The sequence below is a fragment of the Mya arenaria genome, chromosome 10, assembly GCF_026914265.1.
Source record: "Mya arenaria isolate MELC-2E11 chromosome 10, ASM2691426v1".
Classification (NCBI taxonomy): Eukaryota; Metazoa; Mollusca; class Bivalvia; order Myida; family Myidae; genus Mya; species Mya arenaria.
The window spans coordinates 63,193,572-63,217,852 of NC_069131.1; the positions used below are offsets into that span (position 1 = coordinate 63,193,572).

General features: G+C 31.4%; 2 protein-coding genes across 2 annotated transcripts in view; both read left to right on the plus strand.

Annotated features, from left to right (window-relative positions):
* The window catches only part of LOC128206077 (melanocyte-stimulating hormone receptor-like), a 138,072-nt gene that overhangs the window by 79,772 nt on the left and 34,019 nt on the right, over positions 1–24,281 (plus strand). The gene's annotated exons all lie outside the window — the stretch shown is intronic.
* Positions 1,379–24,009, plus strand: LOC128206076 (melanocyte-stimulating hormone receptor-like). The gene is made up of 2 exons (XM_052908221.1): positions 1,379–1,515; positions 18,693–24,009. Exon 2 carries the CDS (start codon positions 19,191–19,193, stop codon positions 20,391–20,393), a length of 1,203 nt encoding a protein of 400 aa, XP_052764181.1. The 5' UTR covers positions 1,379–1,515; positions 18,693–19,190; the 3' UTR covers positions 20,394–24,009.

The following is a 24,281-nucleotide window of genomic DNA, read 5'->3' on the forward strand; positions in this document are numbered from 1 at the left end:
TGTAAATTCGTCTTGGTCTTGGGGTTAGCCATTGAAGTTAAAAAAAATAAAAAAACCCGAAATGAACAGAGTGGTATTCAATACTGGTCTATTTTGGATATAAGAACGATGCAACAAATCGGATTGCTCGATATAAATAACGGACCTAAACAGTGCATTGAGTCAATGATGTAGGTCAATAAGAACGACTTAAGTTTTATCCCGTAGACCTCCAAGTGTATTTATGTTGTGTTTTTATTTAGGTAGCACACTCCCAATGAAAACCTCCACTTGAAATCCATGGTTTTACGCACAGGGCTCAAAATCATTTGACGGATTCAAGAAAGATTTTTTTTCTGCTTTGTTCTAAAAAGCTTACATTTTACAGAAGTTTATATTGTTTGTGTTTTCATTGAAAGGTAATATATATTATTTTTACATGTAAATACTTGCAGTAGCAAAATGTTTAAACATAAACCCGGTTTAATGGCACTGGCTAAATGCCAAAGACATAGAACATAAAATCACAAACAAGAAACATAGAAGAACGGCACAAAACTCCACAAACAGCAAAGTGCATACATACTATATATAAAAAACTAGGTATGTTTATCAATACTTGTTATGTACCGCCTTGGTTCGGCTAAAAAGATAGATGGATGGGAATTTCAAACCTTACTTTCCTTTAAAACGAGACGGTAAACTATTTATATATTGGCATGATAATGTTCCTAACAGGTTAAAGCTATTTCTTAATAAACATTTAACTTTTGATTTTGATTTAAAGCGCCGATGTTTAATTTTTTACGCAGTCAAAGCAGTATGTTAAGCTACTATACTGATATTGCAGTACAGTTTGATTATATTAGTTGCTGATGCGAACAGTAATGTATAATTTATAAAAGCGTATATAGTTCTTGATACTCTGATATCGCTTTGTTACCAAAATGTTGAACAGTAAATGAAATATAGGATTTGTCTTGTCCTTTGGGTGATGTTCTTTTATATAAAATTAATGATATAGGTAGGGAAATTTAAATACAATAAAATTACTCTTTGACGAAAAGTCTTTTATATAATGTTGTTGAATCAAGGAAAGGATACACACTAAGAAATTATCAAGCTGATCATGGTTTGAAATGATGCAAATAACGGTTATACTATCAGTTAACAATCAGATATAAGTTTTATGAGATACCAAATTCTCGACCAACCATCTCCAATGTATCATGCCAAAAAACAGCGACAAAAGTAAGAGCCAATAAAAGAAACAAAACAAAAATCTTATAAATTAAATGCTATTCAATTACCGGTATAAACTACCATTGTTTGCTATCATTCATAGATACAAACGCACCGGGTTTCCTAAGCCTCTGTTCATGTGATACGAGTTGAGCTGCAGCTTTGCTCAGTTTTATTCGAGCAGTCACCTTGCCAGGAACACTTTGCGTTGAAAGCAGATCAACGATTTTAGAACGTGTGTGTTATGTTCATAACAAAGACAACAGTTGATTGTGTTGGATATATTTGATGAAGGTACGTTCCATTTAGATATGAATACGATGTTTTATATGTATTTTCATTAGTGCATTTATTACAGGTTTACATCATCAAGTTCATAGTGGATTGTTTTTGTTTCAGTGTAAGATCGTTATATATTTCACCGAGTGAACACCGAAATTCACATTTCACGAGTGGCAAAGCATATTCACTTTTGGTGTTCACAAGGTGAACTATCTTACACTGAAACAAACTATTTTGCTTTTTTATGTAATGCTATAAATTGAAATAAAAATTGCATGTGCATGTAACGCCACGTTTGAAATGACGTCGTTGAATTTGTGTCCCGCCCTGTGTGCGCTGACGTTTGATTAAGACTTCGGCCTTTTTTAATTTGTAATACACGACAAGAGCAGCGGAAATTAGAAAATGTATTTTTCAACATAAATGGTAGATCCAAGGAAATATACATTTCTGAGTTTAAAAGACTTGTTTAATGTCTGTAGTGCAGCGCTTTCGGTGAAGATCCAACAAATTCCTGCATCTTCTGCAATGCACAGTCTTTTAGTTTGCTTTTAAATAGTGCAATAAAGTTTGTGCTATTTCCAACTCCGCCAGCTATCCATGCAAAGCGAAACCATGCTCGTCTAACTCCCGAACCATTAAAACATTATTTAGGGAAGCTGTTGTTAGGCATGTTTATCAATGTTGTCCAATACACAACGCGACATATATATCATTTTTACAGAAAGTCTTCCAAACTCGCTTAATGCAAGACAATTACAAATATTTCGATTTAGACACGCTATATATTTACAAAAGCTTGTATGAATATATTTCCAATATGACATTATCCCCATAATCAAGATGAATAACGCAGACTTGGTGCAAATATCGAATCAAACAGTTTGAATGCGTCGTTTAATTGGAAGTATCCGAAACGTTTTTGAAACGCATAAATATTTGAAACTGTCTTTGTGGCCTGCAGTCTAAGAGCTTTTCGCTTTTTAGTCAATGATAATGTAGGGGTAAAAAAGCTCCAAGATAATTATAATATGAAACAACGTCAATTTGGTTTCCTTTATAGTACCATTTCTCTAAGTTGTCCACCACGCATGAATACAATACTTGTGGATTTGTCAATGTTGATTTTCATTTCAGTTATGTAACAAAACTCTTCAATTGGTTCACCATTACAAGAATTGTTGTGCAAGACAGTTTCACTGGATTATATACGTTATCCTCAATTTTTAAACTCCAACTAGTATAAACGTGGTACGCATTAAGTAGTATAAACTCGGCATACATTAAACTTTGAATAAACTTGGTATGAATTTAACCCGTATAACATTGTTATTAATTAACCAAGTATAAACTTGGTAAAAACTAAACTTTGTATAAATTTTGTATAAATTAAACAAGTATAATTTTGGTATATATTAGACTCCTATGAGCTAAGTAAAACATTTAATAGTATTAACTATTTTACAAGATTAAACGTCCTACAACTTGAATTAACAAAACATTTCAAAGCAGTCAACTTTCAAAATAGTTTCTCATTAACATGTTTTAAAAGTGCAAAAATTGTGCTATAGCAAATGCATTAAACATCATTTTATGGTCTTATTTTAGGGGAATTTCCAAATAAAAATTTGAAAAATAACCTAAACAAATGTTTGTCTTAAATCTTTTAAAATCTTGTTGCCTAGATAAGCCTTTTCTAAATGAACATGGAGTTGAATATGTAAATTTGAAAGTAAATAATAATAAAGTAGAGAAAATCCGTGCATAAACATGTTTTTGCTGCAACAGTTTAAATGCAAATATATCGCATCGTTGTTAATATTTCATCACTACGAAATGAACGAATAAATCCATTTCTAACTAGACTTAATTACTATATTAGTAACAATGAAATGCATGTTTACTTTGTAAACTCTAGGAAGCATTTTTACATGAAAGCTATTTTTACTGTCTTCTAGGATATTTACCTTGACAAGATATGTGGTGTGCATCGGTTATCAATTATTACAGACGCCTGACTGAAACAAAAAAAGCAAATACCAAGCCTTCGAATGTGTTAGCAATTCAGTCAAAACATCTTTACTGCTTTAAAAGCCTCTGTGTTAATGTAAAAAACACTCAAGTTTTCAAGATGATTTTAAAAGTAGAACAAAGAACAAAATCAACCGTTCATTGACTTTAGTTGACTGTTACTTGACAAACCTTTACACACACGATTGTCGATTGTTCTGAAAATAATACGACAAACTGCGATGGTATCTCCATTTTGATAAGGTATCATTAATTGTATTATTGTAAATCGGAGTCTTAATATGATAAAAGACGGATATAAGTTTGAAGATAATTCATGGATTAAGACAAACTTTTTTTTTAAATCCCAGTGGTAAAATAGTCGCAATCCACTTTCATGGTACTTCGTTCGAACATATATTTGATTTAAAACGAAATTCGATTATGAAAATTTGGGATACTTAAAGTGCTTTTAGAACAGCAGGTATACTTTGATTTATATTAATTGTAGGATGTTAGTTTAATTATTTTTGTTCATTCAAACGATCAATGCCTTTTTGGCGGTAGTGTTGACGCTATTGATTGTGATAATTAAATATGGGATTACTTTGTTATCATATTTGATAGTGGTTGAGATAAATAGACAAAAACACAAATATCGATAACATCATGATTTTGTTGAAACGTGATTCAGTTTCTTTTAGTCGCATGATTTGTAAACCATCAATGTACTCATTATTAAAATGGCAGTCATTGTGTTAATACTCCTTTTGGCGTCAATATGCATAACACGAAACCATTAATTTCTGTTTAGCATTTGTTTAGAATTACAATTGTTATTATTACTATAAAAGTAAAAATATTTACCTTTGTCACTGTACAATTACCCATGATACTAAGCAGGAATACGCTTAATGTCTAAAATGTTTAGGTTTATGTTATCAGTATATGTCTAACAGAGTATATTAGCAACTTAGTGTTTTATAATCACTAGATATGCTTCGTTGCATTTAATAGTTCACTTTTAAATTAAACGGATAACATGTTACAATATCTTGATGTGGTATATTATGTACCGTGTACATGAGTGTACCAAAGAGTTTATTTGCGATGATAATATTTAATTAAATATAAATATCCGAGAACGACGTAATTGAAAACATGCTTTCATCCGAATGTTAAAATGTAATTTCAATAAATATAACATTTGAATACTCTGATAATATATTTTTCGTTTAATGGAGGAGCATTGTAACGAAATAATTGGTATTTCCAATAACATCAGAAATTGATAAATTTATCATTTCTGTTTTACATATATCATGCAGGGGAAACCTGGTTGTATTATATATTATCATGGAATGATTACATGTCATGTGATAAACATATAAGTCGTCTTTAAGCCCGGGTGGTCTTTGTTGTGTTGTTATTTAATTCTAAGTCGGTAGCTCTTCATATGTTGGTATTAATCATGTGTTTTATGCTGGTATATATTGATGTGTATAATGTATACATTCGTAAATTTCATATGTCCATGTTTTTATAGCTTCCTACGCCTTTAGTTGGGTATTTCACTTGTATATCAACGATATATCATTGCATGCAATGAATATAAATACATAAATTATTCAATTCATGTATGTAATGATACTTTTAGTTATAATTCAACGAAATTATCTTCATTTCAATTCTGATATAGTATCTTGTTTTAATATCTCTAAAAAAGAAAATAAATAGTTTTCTCAATAAGGTCATTGTATTAAGAAACAAATCAGAACTAGAACAACGCCAAGTTGTTGATTGATGAGCTTGTTATTGAGAACATACGCTTCTTCTTTTACCTCGCCAGGGTAAAAAACCTCTTGATTTTAAACCTAAATATGTTTACTGTGTTAGTGTGTTATGATTCAAGACAAACCATAGCGGTATAAGTCCGGATATTATCTAGGTGGAGACAGATGACAACCTGATATGAAATACATACATGTAAGTATAAAGAACACATTTAACATATAGAAACATATCTTGGTTTGTGTTAGGTTTGTATTATTTCTCATAATTATCAGAAGCCATTGTGCAATAACTAGCGAACATATAAAAAACAACAATATGTCAATATACGCACACTACTAATTATCATGTAAGCTTGATGGTAATCATAACTCGCGCTTTGAGCTCGTTGCGTATAATTTTAAAAACAATATGGTCTAATATAATGAAATGTCGGAAGGACATTGACACATGATGGCAATTCTTAATGGATATATGATTGATAAATTGGTTGAAAGTAAGTAACTGATAACGTTCATGACAATCTTATGAAATCCAATCTGGCATTGTCTTATAACAATTCCTTTTTTTCTATTTTAAACATTATGTATCTGTCTAAAAATCGCTTTAATATATAGGAATTATCTCCTTCAATGAAACTCATAGGCAATTGTGTTCTTGTTTAGGCAAGTTATTTTTTTAGTTGAAAAGGAAAATATAGGCATTAAGTCGTTGAACACAGTATATTGTCAGTTGCATGCCTTACACAGTGTATTTTCAGTGGCATGCATAACGTGAAGATTTTGGAAAAAGGAACGAATAGATAATTATTTATACCATTTATTTCTACATTTAAGTTTGTAACTTTCAATGAAACCATAGTGGTTTTTCTTGTAACGTCGAAATCATACATCAGTTGAGGTCGTTTGTGGTGTTCAATCTAAATTGACACATAGTGGTTGAAAATTTTATATTCTATAAATGGTAAGTGCATCAAAATTAAATGTTGGATATAAAGTGCAGATTATCTGTCAAGTATCATGATTTTAGAGTTGTGTTAAAATCCCGCTTAATAAAACATTAATAAGCATTATTATATACATATGCCAAAAAATGTGCTTTTTGAACGCCTCTTTTAAAACATTTAACATACACTAAGTTAAATCTGGCTTTTAGGGGGCATTTTTATAATAAACAGATGCTCGTTAATGCAGCTGTTTTAAACATTGTCAAAAGTCTTAAACGTTTGTTTCTCTACTCCTTTGTGAATATTCCAAAATGTAACGCACATTATTATGTGAACGCAAAAATCTGCCTATTTGATATTCTCTTCTATTACTAACACCCTCAGCTAATCGTATTGTCTCAAGTATACTTGTAAATATTTACAACAGACACTCTCAGAATACAAAAGGTAAAAACCAGACTCATAAATCATATCATGTAGCCTCATGGATGTCAAATGTTATTATTTGAACGAACAATAATTGGGAAATCCGACAAGCATTTTGATTTTTTTTCAGGACAGTTCTTTGTTAGCACACAAACAACTGAGAGAAAATACACGGTCTGCAGCCCTGAGTGTTAGCGGATTGCAGGATTAGGAAAGTTATGAAATGTCCGTATAATAGTAATGAACAAAAACATATACCTGTCATAAAGAACAAGTGATGAAACGGAATGAGACAGCAATATAAATTAGAATGATTAATTCACAAAGACAATGAGGAGGAAAGAGTGACAGTAAGAATAAGAATAATAAAAATACAAATAAAGATATAACGAATAAAATGGCAATAAAAACAACAAAACGGGATGAGAACATATTTTGACGGATAAAGTTACACAGCAGAGAAAAGTAGATAAATGACAGTTTGAACCGAAGGTTGAAGAGAAATAGCATCGTATACAGCGACTTAATTGGTATTTTTATTATGAAAGGTTGAGATATGACTATAAAAAGGTAGCTTCAAATACGACCAAGTGAGTAGATATATTAACAATAAAGTGGCCTTAGAAGTAAAAAGTAATAACCGATGAACATGTTGAACACACAAGCAATTGAGCATTTCAATGAAAGGTACAATTCATCAACTTCTGTTCTGCAATTGTTAAATGTGACAGGTATATACTATGTAACCGAACACTATGGTCTCACAACTCCTTACCGCCACTGTGGTGAATATCAAGGTTATAGGGCCACAACAGAGCGTATAAAGCTAAAATTAATGCTATTTAATGTTTCGCAAATACTATCAGTATTGGCTACCTTAAAGCATATCTTTATATCTGCGATTCTACACACGTATTATTAAGCAGTGTTTCACAGAATAGTTGGAATATCAGAAATATATGTTAGAATAGTAAGGTAGATTAATGTTTACATAAGCTTATATATATAGAGCATATTAATTTGGCAACCATTTCAATAGTATTTTACTATTGAAGAAAACGATCGTTATTTGCCGGTTTAGGTACTCCGTTTGCCAGTATAATCTTTTGAGTATCCAGGGAAATGTTTTGCCCACAAGCACAAAATAAGGTGTTTTCATGTCAATATGTCTGAATCTTTAGAGCCATTTTTCGGAGTTCTAAGGGACTGAGGCGCATGCCCCACGTAGCGGCCAAATGGGCCCACCCCCTAACGTAAAGTCCTGGCTTATCATAATTATGATTGGATAAATAACATAATACGGTATGCTTTAATACAAAGACGCTTTGTCTAAATGCACGTGTTACGCCTTCTTGTATCGCAAAATAGATTTGTATGTCATGATTGTGTACTCGTTAACTTGTCTACAACCCTACACGCACGTCAGTCCCCCATAGTGAGCTACTGTATTGTATGGTCCGTTTTAAAGTATTTTGATATGTATGTTATCTCAGTTTATTGTCTTGCAACATTGTGCAACACTTGTTGAGTTTATATGATGTGATTTAACAAGGCCACATCTTATATTTTAATTTAAGACTAAATATCGGAAAAGTATTTATTGGCTCTTTGCTTAATTTGAATTAATGGAAAGTAAATCATTTCAAATATGGGTTTTCCAAATTGCCATAAGTGTCTGATATAAATCGAATAATTGCTAATAAGAACACAGTATAAAATGTCCTTGTTCATTTCCTGCTGTAATATGGTTCATATTCAATGAATACATTCTGGAATATGAGATAAAATATCATTACATGTGAATATAGGAAAACACAGACTACAAATAAACACTTAATAGTTGTTAGTTGCATATCAGAACATTTGAATGGTGAGCAAAACTGGTTTTGAAGAGTATTAACAAATGGAAATCAATAACGTAGCCTTGTGCTGATGCAAAGAACCGGATACGTACAATGTTAACTATTTTGGCAGCCCCCACGCAAAGGTGACAATATTCATTAGAGATGAATATACTTTTAATATGCAATTGTGGACATTATTCGAACTTGATATTACAAGCAATAAAGTTTTGTTATTGTCTTAAAGGGTTGAATGAACGAACATGTTCGCACAAGCGTGTAACATTGAACCAGCAAAATCGCGTACACATGTTGATATAACCTTTTACCTACCAGAAAATTTTCTTATGAATCTATCTTTATACACCGTTAAGGTTGACAAGCGAATCCTTATAATGTCATGGGACCCTCAGTGGTGCGTAATATTATATTTTGACACACAAAAAATATAGTATCATACACCTGAAACTAGTTTTAATAATAAAATATAAACTAAAGCTTAAACGTCCTTAATATATAGGTATGCACTTGTTTACTGGCATTACAAAGTCAAATAGCAAAATCATATAACCTTCTATGTAATAGTTCTTACCTGCCATACCATCCTAAAATAGTCAATGGATCCATATTATGAACGAACGTATTGTACGATCGCTTTTTCGAAAACAATTTCTGAGTTTTTCGAAACCAAAAGCTCACATGGAATGTTTAAGATAAGAATATTGGATTTTGGGTTTGTAACGCGAAATAATATCTCACCAAAAATTTTGATCATATGATATTTTAAAGAAATCTCGTTGATAAAATGACCCCACTATACTTAATTGAAAATACTTCATTAGGGATTGCACTTTTGTCTTGGCCTGTCCTTCTATCGTATTATGTATTTTAGTTTTGAGTTTGTTGTATTTAATCGTGTGATTGATTACTTTACCATAACCTACGCCTCATAATTCTCATAAACAAGAGGCCGCCATATTTATAATTAACCTAAATGCTCCCTTTTAAGAAAGCTCGTACAATAGGATATTCGATACCATGTCTGTCGAGCAACACATTTATAATTCACAATTCAGCATTTGCTTACAAAGCATTAGATAATATCACCATCTTAATGCATGTCAAAGGTTTCCACAAAGCAAAATCACCATTCAGCAGATAAAGCCGTCTATCGTTTTGATGTGTAATATTCGAGATATTTTAATGTATTTTGAACGTTTCTTTCTTATAATAGTGCAAGAAATATTTTGTACATTACACATCTTGTTACACTGTTGTGATGTATATATTTTTTAATAAACATGACAATCAATGAAGCCAATACTTATAGACGTGAATAACATAACCAATAAAACCCATAAAACATGCATACTAACTAACATCATCAACACCACCTCGATCACCATTATCCGCGCCAGTAAGTATCTGAATTAAACGATTGTGAAACTTCTAATGAAATTGGTGTTTTAAAAGAATAGAGAATAAAACTCAATTTGCTTGAACATGCCACGATGGCATATAAAATACTCTAACTTTATCAAGTGATATTATTTTGCAATGTTAATTGTAAGGCTTGATTTATATTTATACACTATATATATTTGTATGTGTGAACATTTGAAATAAAATTAATTGTGATACTCAATCATGAATGGACTCTATGAGGCAACACTGTAGCCACATATTGATGCATACAAACAAAAACTTAAATTACAACAAACTCAACAAGTTAATGGTCAAACGCGGATTATGTATATAAAATAACGGAATAACTATAACCTGTTATACAATTCTCCCACACTAAAATAGAAAGATTAATGGAAGAATAACATAATTTAACTATATCAACACTGCATCCTACCATATACACATTTAAAACACGCTCGTGAAAGAAGATGTGTTGTCAATTTAACACATACCATTGAATCCAAGAGACCCTAACAGTGGAAACGTATAATTTAAGAACACATTTCAAAGTCTAGTGTTTTTTTTCGAATATCTAGTATTTTAAATATTTTTTATAGGGCGTTTAACAGCCAGGGTTATATATTAACAATACAATACGACATACAATACAGACATTTTTATTACACTCAGGTTATGCATATATGATAACATGAGGGCACACGAGATAAGATAACAGAGTAAAAAAAACAGCCTAATATGACTTATATGAAGTAGAATGACTTTGTCTCGAGAGGCAGGCATTACAACTTTTGTATATTTCTAAAAGCTGCACTCTGACAGATTTACCGTTTATCCAACTTCTTGTTCCTATTTTTTATTTGGAATGAGCAAATTTTGCGTAAATATCTGATAACCAAGATGAGATAAAAGAAAAACTAACAAAAGATCTGATTGCAGATTTTCATATTTCCGTTCCAAAATTAATGTTTTATGACTAAAACCGTTACTAACGGATCAGGAAAAATGTATAAAACATCATTTTTTGAACTTAAATATATAAACATGCAATCAAATTTTTTGTCAGTAGTCTTATATGACTAGTTTACATGCATTTACGCATAAAATGGCTCGCTCCATGACAATAATTAAAAAAGGTGTCAAATCATTTATTTTACAGTTCATTATAAAGTTCATTATCAGAATTAGGGGTTGACAATTATAAGTTAACATTAACTAAAGTAACAATTGTAAAATGTGCAAAAAAACATAATATTTTTAATGTTGCATACAAATGTCACAAAATTCTGCGACCTTTCAATCTTCAAGATATACTTCCTCTGAAAAAGAAGGCATTTAAATTTGAAAGATAAACATCAACTAATTTAAACACTCAGACATACTTCAAAGCTTTGCGGTAACACCTATGCATCTCACATATTATCAATAACAATAATATGTGACTAAAGTGTTTGAACAATTATCACTTATCATGTAAAATACATGTTTATTCGATTTATAATTCGTATTTTAAATTCAAAACGCAATTGCAGAGATACTGTCTGTTTACTTTTATAACTTATGAAACATTTTAAATCTAAAATATAGAATGGATTGGAATGGAAACGTAGTCATTTAATATATGGCATGTAGTAATGTTTCACTGTTTCACTGTTCAGGCCCTTGTCTCTCATGTAGCATGTATCTGGATTTGGTTTGCTTCTGGGTGCGAAATTGTTTTTACTAATTTATACCCTGTAAACACATACTTTTTGTTTTTCGATAGTTTCGCACATGTTGTTTCACTGTGTAATTTATGTTATAAAAGCTGTAGATAAAAGGCTTCCATCAGTTGTTTGAACTTTTCAAAATGTGGTTCACAATATATATTGAATGACATATTGTATGTTTGATTTCATACTTTGATTACATTACTAATTGGTAGAATTAGTGGAATGAATTTGCTACTGTTCTTAAGAAAGTACCTGTATTTAGTCGAACGTTTCTTCAGAGGGTTTTTCGTTTAAGGCCGATAGGCATGAAAATATCGGAAAATCTTGTTTGTAGAACAGAAATGTAATGATACGTTCCCTTCTACCATTTTTATATATACAATTGTGAATTGAAATAGGAAATATTTACATTTAATATACAAAATAACAATGTAATATGTGTCAGAAACACTTGCGAAATTACGAGGTACACGGGTCACAAATCGTTTGTTAAATGTCATTGAATATGTTTATAACACAGTCTTATGCTGAGGTAATTAAGAATAATCATAGTATCGACTAAGGCCAAGATAGATTTATCGTTACCGTTATCAATAGCTATAATGAATGTTGCTAATAAAAGCAGTCTATTCGTTTAAATAAGTTAAATAGTTGTTTAACATTTTCAAACTTGTTAATTTAATGTTAAGTTTCAATATTTTTGCTACTATTATTGTTTTAATATTATTAATGAACCATTATATAATATTGGTTTACGAATTATGACGGACAGCCACGTGAATGCAACCATGCAAATATATTTTGGACGTTGATTAACATTAACTTTGAAAATATACTGTTGTCAAAAGTAACGATTAGATTCCCTGAATCTAGGTTAAGGTTCATATATCCCAATCCGTGCTGACGTTTTAAGGGGTTAATTGGAAAAACGATTATTATTTCACGCTTGAACGGTCACACAGACCCTACTACCAACCCCAAGACCTAGACTACGTTTTGAGCTCCGTCAGCGAGAGGAAGTGCGCTCTAAAACAATTAATAAAATACGACACTAAAAATATACTATCAGACTCAACTTAGCAAAATAAACAACTAAGTTAAATACATGGACATTTCTTTTAACAGGTCTAAAGGCTTGCATTGAAGTTTAAAACAGAAACTCTAAGCTATTAATCATCGTTCTGTTTTATTATAATAATGATTTTGTTTACCACTTGTCTATTTATATTAATTTAATCAGTTAAAAATTATTTAAGATATGTATATGTAACCGCTGTTTCATTTGTTGCCATGCCGAAAAGCGCGATATCTACGAGCCAGCAATAGAAATGTGCAAAAAAATAAACATTATTCAAGTGCCACTCACAAATACTAATTGTTCCGATTATTCATGAACACCTCAGTTCCGATTTCCAAACCTCTGTTTATAAAATACCAGTTGAGCAAGCTGATCAATCTCAAACGAGCAGTTATCGCGCCAGGATTTTAGAAGGTGGGTGTTATGTTTATAAAGTAGACGATAGCTGATTGTGTTGGATATATTTGGTCGTGGTATGTATCATTTAAATATACGTACGATGTAAATTATGTTTTACGTCAACTTATTAAAATTTTACATTAAGCTCATTATACGAAAATCAAAAACATTCGGATATCAACATCGACATCAGTGATTAGGAAAATGGAGCTGTTTTGTATACACAAATATGTTCTCAAGTTTTATTAACCATCTCATTCTATACCGTTTCAATTATTTACAAAGAAATTTCTATTGAAAATCCTTCATTGCCTGTGTTTTGTGGACGTTTATTAATGTTGTAAAAACATCCTAACTCGATTGATTTATAAGTACAATCGAGTGTAGATAAACTTTCTCAATGTATCATTTGGTATGCTTTTATCCTGCCACTTGCACAAAAAAAATCGGTCCAAAAACAAGGTAAATTTTAGTTTATTAGGCTAGTAGACCACGTGATGTTTATCTACAGTCAGTTGGTCACCTGACAGACGGACTTTTTTCTATTTTGAAATGTCGGAGGAAAAGCACAAAAAATGCTTCAGTATCTTATCAATAGTCCGCGAACAACCGACATAAACAATCAGCAAAATTCATCACCCTGTATGGTAATGGCACTGGCAAAGAAAAATGGTCAGAAAATGTACATGTGCACTTAACCCTGAAAATGTGCATCATTAAATGCTAGTTAATTCCTCTTCCCCTTACAACAGAAATGAGTTATCTTCTTACCGGTGCAGCCCTGAACATCAAACACTTTATTCCTTAATATAAATATGAATTAAATCCATTAAACATGTGTCGTTTGTTTGTAAGCAATCTAGATCTTTATCTTTATTTATGCAAAGATTTGTTTCATGCTGTATTGCAAATGAAAAACATTTCTTTAAGCCACATCAAACTTTTGTTTCAATTCACGGATTTACCGCACCTTTTCATAAACTTTGTTAATATATGTTGTTTTTTGTGCGAACTAGATTTTGTTGGTAGCAATTATATTTTCAAAAGCTAAAATACGACTGAAAATTAATTTCCTTCTCAGTTTAATAGTACTGCTTTGTAAAGGGAAGTAAGATGTTTTATATATCTACCTGTTTACCATTGGTTTTAATCATTTCAAACAAAATTGCGGCTTCGTGTAAATACGTTTTTATGATTTGAGGGCAAAGGTTGTTTTCTGACTGTAATGAAAACTTTTCCTTCGAAGATATTTTCAAAAGGCAACGGTTTTTCTCTCATACAAAATGCCAACAAGGTGACTGCTAAATATTTGTTATGATGACAAAAATAAAATTTGCCGCTTGTCCAAGCTGTTACACTAAATTTAGAGTATTTTTGCTCAAAAGGCTATTTTCTGATTGAAATGATACGCAAATAATGACAAAAACTATATTTCTGAAAACAAATATATGGTCACAGATGGCGATCAGTAACAGAAGAATCACTGGTTTGGACAAACCACAATATATGTATGTTTCAATTGCTATTGGTAAAATCAACACATTGTTATGAATATAGACTGCTAAATGTTTTATTGCAGCCAATGCTACCTTTTTTTTTTAAATATCCAAAATTAATCATAATAAACGCATAAATACAGTTTTTCCAAACATTTTTTCTAACCAGGTGTTTTTTTATTTAATATGAATCATCATCATACTTAAAAAACGCTTCAATCATATTTTTGTTTTGTTTTTATCACTTCTATGCTTACTCAAACTAAACCAATAAACGAAAATTATTCAATTGTCAATTAGAAATTTAGTTGAAATTGTGTTAAAAATGGATTCAAGGGCAATTATGCCGAACAATCATTCTTCTTTATTTTAAATATATAAGTTTTCGCTTTTCGCTCGTTTTCGGGTTAAATAAAATGACAACATTTCAAAAAAATATCTCGTTCGCTTTAATTTTAAATGTAGACCCTACGATTAAATCTAGGAGAAAACATTTAACTAGGCACAGTATTTAAACCATGTTTTATGCTATGACCTTTTTGTATGACCCATCACTTGTATAGGGAAAGAAACTGGTACATGTTTCGTTAATATTTGAAATGTATATACATTGTTAAATATGCACATTTAAAATCCATTGCCACCAAACTTACTACTTTTTGTTCATTTTGTTTTTCAAGTCAGGCGTCTGCACAAATTGGAAGTAAATTGATGCACACCACACTGGCTGTTAAAGTAAATTTCTTAGACGATAAATGACGTAAAGTGATCTCTGTGACAAAATGAACAACAAAAAATCAAATATGTGCAATAGGATTATAACCAATGAAACATCGATGATATTTTTTAAAGGTTTTATTGGTTTGTTCAATATTTATTCCGATATTAAAATTTCTACACAACTTTAGTATAAACAAATAATTTGAATGAGTAACACTATATGAATAATAATCGCGTTATATATGCACAAGACAAAAAAATAGACAGAAATGAGAAGAAAGCTTAGAAGCTAAAAGTTATTTTGATGTCACAGGGCGGAATAATTGTGTGTTTTACATATTTAAGATAAAGGTGTTTGGTTGTTTATATGTATTTTTGATTTGCAACTTAAAATTTAGTTCATCAGATATATTTTGCCATTTAGATTACCATGCAGACAGTTTATATCGAAAATACGTTTTTCCATACTATTGATAGTTTTAAGACAATTGGTTCGGTCATCGCCTAGAGGTTAGAAGCGGTCGCGCTAACCACTGCGCTAACCGGACGTTCACCTACTCACCTACAGTTGTATAATTACACTTCAAGATAAAGTGTATTCCGATCTTAATCATTAACTCCCATTGCTATAACAACTGAGCACATGACTATGTTTAGATGTATCAACGACCATAATACAACTTAAGGCACCGGTATGACTTAGTCCCTGAAATTTTCATTGTATAATTATAAAATGGTCCAACCTGCTGGACCTTTCAATTGATACAGAGTTTATTTATCGGTAAAGTGTGCATCGATTCTATATTCGTTTGTTTAGACTTATGTCTGCTTTTTCTTATTTGTAATAAGCGGGCCAAAGCAAAAACAATCTCAATGATTACAATAATAATAATAATAATAATAATAATAATAATAATAATAATAATAATAATAATAATAATAATAATTATAATAATTAAAATAATAATAATAATAATAATGATAATAATAATAATATTCAAAATAACCGTATAAAATATGTTGATATGTTTCTTTCTGAATTGTGTATTTTGTAACTGATGTACTATATCTATAACCCAATATCATAAACTGCTAGTTAGGTTATTAACATTTAGCTTATTATTTTTATTGCTCTTAGACTGGTATTTAATTGATTTTTTTTTCAGTTTAAATAACAAGTCATATACAAGTTTTGTCTAATACACACTCTTTTTCAATTTTATTATAATGTTGTTTTACTTCTAAACAATAACATTAACGAGTTTATACAGCTTGGCAAGGAAATATGATAATAATCAAATTGCAATAACAGGGACATACCGGTTACGTTCGTTTTTAATGACCCGAAAAACAATGTTGTAAATCTGAAGATTATCACAAAAAATGTACACAATACAACACTAACAATAAATGATACAAGAATACACAATACATCAAACAACAAGAATACACACAATGCAACAAGCGAAAAGAAACACACAATACAAGACGGACAGAATTGAACAAAAAAATGAACACACAATACAACAACAAACACACGATACAACACACAACAAGTACCACACAATTACTCAATTAACAAGAAACACACAATTTAACAATCATTAAGGAACACACAATAAAACATGCAACAATGCAATAGGCACATAATACAACAGGTAAAACACAACTTAACAAACACAAATTATCATACTACATGAAGTTCATGTTCGCAACACTTCTTTTTAATTTGTTCATTTTTTACTGACTTTTAAGAATAAACAACAAACATATACTGATATATTTTAAATAGCATTACTAACGCTTTTTGGCACAAAAGTATGTGCTGTGACAGCTTAATTTGATATGATTGATAACAACAGAGATCTTTCTAACTGTTGTTGAGGTGTTGTATCATCTTGGCAAGAATTTTGTTACTTGTTCTATCACATTACTTTATTAGAATGTCTGACAATCTTTATACCGGAAACGATTCCCTATACTTTCAATAAATGTAGCCACCTTGGAACTGTCCGCGGAATTATATAAGCATGTGACCGAGAAATAGCTGTTAGTGATGTAGATATATGGAAATGATTAAAACGTTTTTTATATTTGTTTAAACAGAACAAAAAAATATTGGTCAGTGTAGTCCGATAATGATCGATATTGACCAGTGAACTGTGACCTTTTTAAGTACCAAAATGTAGCATACAAATATTGGTAAAATACGTGATTGTTTATGATTATCGATCATGAATTACTTACTGGAAATAATACTATTTAATTTCGAAAGCAACCTACATTTTAAGACAATAAAAATTTTTTGAAGGCAATCATTAAGTACTAGACTTAATTATTAAGAATTTCACCTTTCGCGGGTGTTTAAAAAACTGCCTACAGCAATCATCCGATGCACACTTATTGTGTCAAAATTTGCGTTATCAGGCAATGAGTATTGTAAGTCAGTGGTATGACCTGAAGTAATTTCTTAAAGAATAAGAAGGGCTCCTTCGCTACGCTCACTCTGTCAATTCTGATTCATTAAGAATTTACTTCGTGTCATCTAACTATAACTTCTAAGTAAAATCTGCAATAGCAAATTGTAGTAAAGTGGGTCACGTTCAAATCTATGAAGCTGATGGTTATTTTTCTAGTGTTTTAATTTGATATGTTTGCATAATTATTATCTACACTAGCACGTAGGATTAGTATGAAATCAATTACACAACAAAAACCCTTTGTTTCATTTGAATAAAGTTGACCTTTCGGAATATTCAATAACAATATCTACAACATGGTCTAAAGTCAAATGTATCAAACACACTAACTGTCTTTGGAAATATGGATTCAAAACATTTCTGTATAATTTCTCTTCATATTGGATACGTTTTTGTCTCAGTCGAATAAAAACCATAGACAAAATATAAGAGCAAATCAGCAGTATCAAACCAAGCATTTACCACGCAGGTCTCAAACTGACAGCCAACATTTTGACAATTACAGGTCAGACGTTACATCGTCATGGCGACTGTACGTTACGTTACCTACGTAAAAGTGTTTTTGTTATACCCAACACATACGATTATAAATTAAATCCATGGTTCTATGCGTAAAATCAGACCAACGCAAATTATTTGTTGCACTTTTATGTCGTGAACGCAAAACTCAGTTACTGCCTTTTAAATACTTTCTTCTATTACCCTAACCTTTCTCATCATATTGTCGTTGTATATATACTCAACAGACGATCTCAGGATTAAACGTTGATTTTCCGATTTATGAATTATATTTTGCAGCCGCATGGATATCAAATATTCATTTTAGAAGAACCAATACAAGACAAATACATTTGTTTATTTCCAGGAGAGAGCACGAAGGATTATAGGAAATATAACGGCAGCAATCAGAGTATTTACAAGATAAAGGACTCGAAATGCAATGGATGTTTAATAGAATCTTGAAGAAACAAATATTTAATCGATGAAGAAAAATCAAGTGACGTGGGATTAAGAACATTAAACTATAATAGAAGTAAGGAATATAAAGTGACAGTGTTAATAAGGAGGATAAAGTGATAGTGAAGAAAAATTAGTATAATATGAGAACTGAATGTAAATAAGAAAGTAACATAATAAGGATGAACAAACAAGTAGTAGTTTGAACGAACAGAATAAAATTAAATAAGTCGTAAACAACTACAGGAAAGGTTAATAAGAGTGGCTTCATAAATGACAATGGAGTGGGTTGAACTACGCGAAGGTAACAGGCCATTAGAAGGTAAACCGGATAAATAAACAATTTTACATAGGGAACATTTTACCAGCAAAGCATAACAACTATGCACTAAGAAAAAAAAGAAATATGTACAATATAACAACGTCCATAATCCCTTTGGTGACTTTGACAGTTGTGAATAATGATACAGAAAATTTTGATAACAAGACGTTTAGCAACAGCGGTACCTATCAAGGCTATCGAGAGCCCACGGAGATCATGAAGCTAATATTGATAGTTTTCGGATTTTTAGCAAATGTTTTCTCAATATTAGCTACTTTAAACGTTCCTCGCGAGCGATGGTCACCGTATAACACTCTAATAATCAACTTGGGAGTGTCTGATATCATGGTGATACTCTCCTGTGTTCTTCATGATATATTCATGTTTAACAATCAATTTCACCCTTGCACGCCTGTTCTGAGACGGATGTTCCTCAATATTGCGCTGACGTCAACATTGTTCAACCTTGTGTTGATGGCTGTAGACCATTACGTCGCCATCATGCAGGCCTTGTATTACGATCGCTTCTTCTCCAAGCGGAAAGTGAGATTCATCATTGCAACTTTGTGGGCGATAAGTATTTTCTGCGGAGTGTTGGATTTATTTGTAAGTTTACCTAGCTTTCGGAAAGAAGAAACAACATTTTGTGATCATGTTAATACTGTGAATAGAACAACATTTAACTACGAATTTGTCATTGTCATATTCATTTTTGTCGTATTGGTCGGACTTTTGATAATCTACACACGGATCTGCTATCAAGTGAGGAAACTCGTTCGTGATGACCGCCATAATCGGCTACAAAGTTCCCATTCAATGAAAGCAATTGTCACAACATTCCTAATAATTGGAACATTTGCACTTTGTTGGTGCCCAATAGGATTATACCACACCGTACTGTACATATTACGACCCGATTTTTCCAAAATGACTACAGCTGCTATCGACAAATTGCTCTTAGTTAACGCCATTCTGTTCCTGTTAGTCATATTGAACACACTCTGCGACCCTGTTATCTACGCCTTGAGAAGGTCCGAAGTGAAACTTGGCTATATCCGAGTTTACAATAGACTTCTAAGAAAGAGAAGGAGTTCTTCATTTTATGAAAACGAAATGCACTCACAGTTCAGACGCAGAAATGATTCGCGTGATACTGAGAGTGCCGACTATACGATTGTTACAAGTCTGAGTATCACCGACAAGACTAAGTCGACATGTACTTCAATTTGCACGTCGCCTACTGACAGGAGTGTGCAATCCAAATTTGGGTTTGAAAGGGACAATTGATCAGATTGTTAACAGATGGCAATACTATTCTTTACTTGTTAAAATAAAGTTTACTGAATCATAGTAATATTATGAAAACCTATCACAATATGTGTCAAATGACGTAATTACCATTATGTCATATTTACATTGAAATATATTAAAAAAGTAATGAGGAGTATTTGGGGGGCATATGTGAAACTGTAATAACAGGTAACACAAAGAACGGAAAAAAACATTATCATGTCCATGTTTAGTATGTTTAAACCTGTGGGTCATTTATTTGGTGGTTATGTGCATGTACTGACCGAAACTATACCATTATGTGTTATATCTGTTTTTCGAAGAAAAGCGACAAGGCATAGTTATAGTCTTAGTGTCGTTGTCGACGATGGCCTACCCATCGGGTTGGTAGTTAACGGCATCCAAAACATCTTAATTGATCTTTAATATAATTTTGCAAGAAATTCAAATTAATATTTGTACAATTTAAACACACATGCACAGCGGAAACTAAAACTCTTGTTTTAATTAATGTCGAGAAATGTCCTTTCCTCCACGTTAAAGAGGATTGTTCGCGTTTGCTAAGCATTTTCTCTTCTTAACTATTACATAGCAATTATTATCTAACCAAGAAGTTGATAAATGTGTGAGGAAGGTTTCTGACTGATTTAAAAATATACTTAAGCTGACATTGACGGTTATTTAATTTAATTATTACAGTGCCAAACTTGTGAAAGATTACACAATTTACACCCTTAGTCATTGGTCAAATAAGGTTTTACTGCTGAACAGACCGGTGTTGCTAAAAATGTTGTGGCGCTTATATAATTATTGTTAGTGTGTTATCATGATTTGCAAAAGAAGTACTAAACCTCATAGTCTTTTACTTCTGATCATTTTTAGACTATAGAAAATAACTTATACTGCTTTGTGTGTTAAAATAGAGCATTACTTATTTCAAACCCAACACCTAAATGTGTGTTAATGATACTTGCTAAATTTGATATATCTTTATGAAATTATTATTTTAATCACACATACAAATGCATTTAATTAAAAACTTTTAAAACCGACAATAAAAAGCACACCAAACACCTTACACACCAAACACGTCGCTACAATTAAATGTTTCACATATAGAAAACAGCTGTATCTTGGAATAATTGAAAATTATGTTTTTTTCGAACATTATATTGTCTTGCTTTCGGAACTTACTTTTTGAAAAAGATACTTTTATTAATTTATCAGCGATATTTTTAATATCAAATACATATTCCAGCAAAATGCTTTGCACTTGATGTTACTGTTGCTTATATCTACATATTGCAACGGGAAATGTTGTATATTCTGAACCTAAAAACATAAACTGATGGACCATTGCAAATGGAGAATCTATACAAAGCTTATGATAAAATCAATAATATTATGTGCCGTTAAAGCAGAATGTACTCGGTAATTATTTGTTATACAATTTCACGAAAAAACAGATGTTCTAAATCACTAATTTTAATTGCGAGTTTATGCTTAAACAATATTACTGTTAAACTATTTGTGTAGACCGTGACTCAAAATTAAAAATATAATGCATTCTGCATAATCTTATATATTTCCTGCTTTTATTTAACTATTGTATTTTCCACAATACATATCGAAAAAAAAATGTTTACAATTTTTTCACGTCGCAATTTATCGAAAGAACAGGCATACAGTAATTTTAAATATATTGAGAAATACAATCTTGACCTTGCCTTATTTTTTCGGCCTGCTTTGGAATTTCTCTATATGGTAATGTTGTAGCCCTTTTATAATTATTATTAGCATGTTTTCATGATTTGCAAAAGAAGTACTAAACCTAATAGTCTTTTACTTCTGACCATTGTTAGACGATAGTTATAGAAACTATATAATTATTGACTGATTTGACTGCAACGTTATACTGAACTATTCAACTTGATGAGTTTAATAATATAGTGTGGAGTTATGTAACTCTACAAAAAAGTTACAATATGATAGGCAATCAATCGTGAGCGATATAGTTTGTTTATACAAATAGGATATAGAATACGGTACCATACAGCGTAAATTTTGTCACGAAGGTGGGACAATACACGCTCAAGTTAGCGAGTGGACAGAAATGTATTTTGTCAAACTTTCACTCCTGTTGGAACAGTAGAATCTACCTGTATATCAAATATTGTGGAGTTAGTTTGCTCAAAGCACACTGTTAACAAGTTTGGTAAAGATTGAATCACACTTGCGCAAGAAAGGGAGCGGCCTAGGTTAGTTAAGTCCTATTGTTATATTTCAAAGGCCATTATTTCAAAATGAGTAGGGTAAACGGTCTGACATGTTTCTGGTATATTATGCAGATTAGCATTCTCACTATGTTTCGTAAATATATGAACACGATAGGGAGAGGAAAAGGTAAATGAAGCAATGTTTTACAATGTAAGGATTATAACTCTATTGCGAATAGTGTGATATCTGGATGTTAATCAAATTTGGATCAGATGGTTTTCCCACAAACTTTTGATCAAGAGTGGATATTAATGATATTAGCAAGTAGGAGAAGAGCCCATAAAGGAAATTTGGTCACATTTAGGCATGCCAGAGGCCATAACTCTACAATGCAGTAGCGGGATCTGATTGTCGATGTCACTATGCCATTATATTTCGACAATTAGCATTATAAATGTATATGGTAAATATTGAATTAAACATGCTAACCATAATAGAAAGCGGATTTCAAAGTGTAATACCGCTGTCTGCTGTGTTGCATGCACATTGCAGGAAATGACAGTATATACCCAACAAGACGAAACACAGCAAATCCAAACAAAAAAGAAATAAGGAATTTGCATGTCATTATTTCAATTTATAAACCACAAAAACGAATGCCACAAGTGTCAATTATACGAAGAAAAAATACAACGAAGAAACTGTTTAATCAGGTTGTGAAGGACACCATTCAATTAATAGCTTTCTGGTTTAGGTGAATATAGTTATACCTTATCTGAACGATACTTAGTATGAAGCCTACATATGACATGATGTCAATTATATGTATATGTGATAATTATAAATGCCGTGAACTACAAAACATGGTGTCTCATTTGTTTATTCATTTCCAATGCAACAAGTGATCTGAATGCGCGTGCTTTGCTGTTACATAGCTCATCGCGTGCTGGTACTTTTTGTATTCGAACGTCGTGTCGTTATGGAACTAAATGCATTTATAGCCAGAGCATATGTCTAGGACGTGTAGGTAAACTACCTTGATCAACCCCTGTTTTAGCAATGATAATTATAGGATGAAATTTAACACATCAAGGTATAAGGCAGAGCAGTATAATAATCATTGATTGTTTTTAGATAAGATTAAACTAGTAAACGCGTTCGTGGCGTGCGTAGTACTTCAGCTTATCGTCAGCAAATTTAATATCGATTATGTATTTTAAATCATTGATTTTCAATACGTAGATGTATACAAATGTATATATAAGTGACGACCAAAATCGTATTTGTTTTACGCAATTTCCCACGTTAAAGTGTGTTATACACATCTTACCTTGATATTCTGATTGTAGAACATATCAAGTATTTCATATATGAAATAGTGTTCTAATAAACCTGAAATCTCACTCGAAAAACCTTGTCCTTTTTTCATACCTAGTATAGTATCGCTTTAAAGCGCAGTTTGAAATTGAAACTAAGAGTTTATAAATGTTCAAGAAATATAGAGAGAATAGTTGCTCCGTTACCGAACTATTTTGCGAGGATTGTCAATATAGAGTGATCGTACTCTGTGCCATTAAACGGGGTTTATGTTTAAACGTTCGGCTACTGAGCTTGTTTCTGTAGTTGTTCATATAAATATTTAATTAAAAATGCAAGCGCATTATTTTA

Excerpts from the sequence above, each read along its gene's own strand:
- LOC128206076 (XM_052908221.1), top strand. The coding sequence starts at position 19,191 with ATGTACAATATAACAACGTCCATAATCCCTTTGGTGACTTTGACAGTT.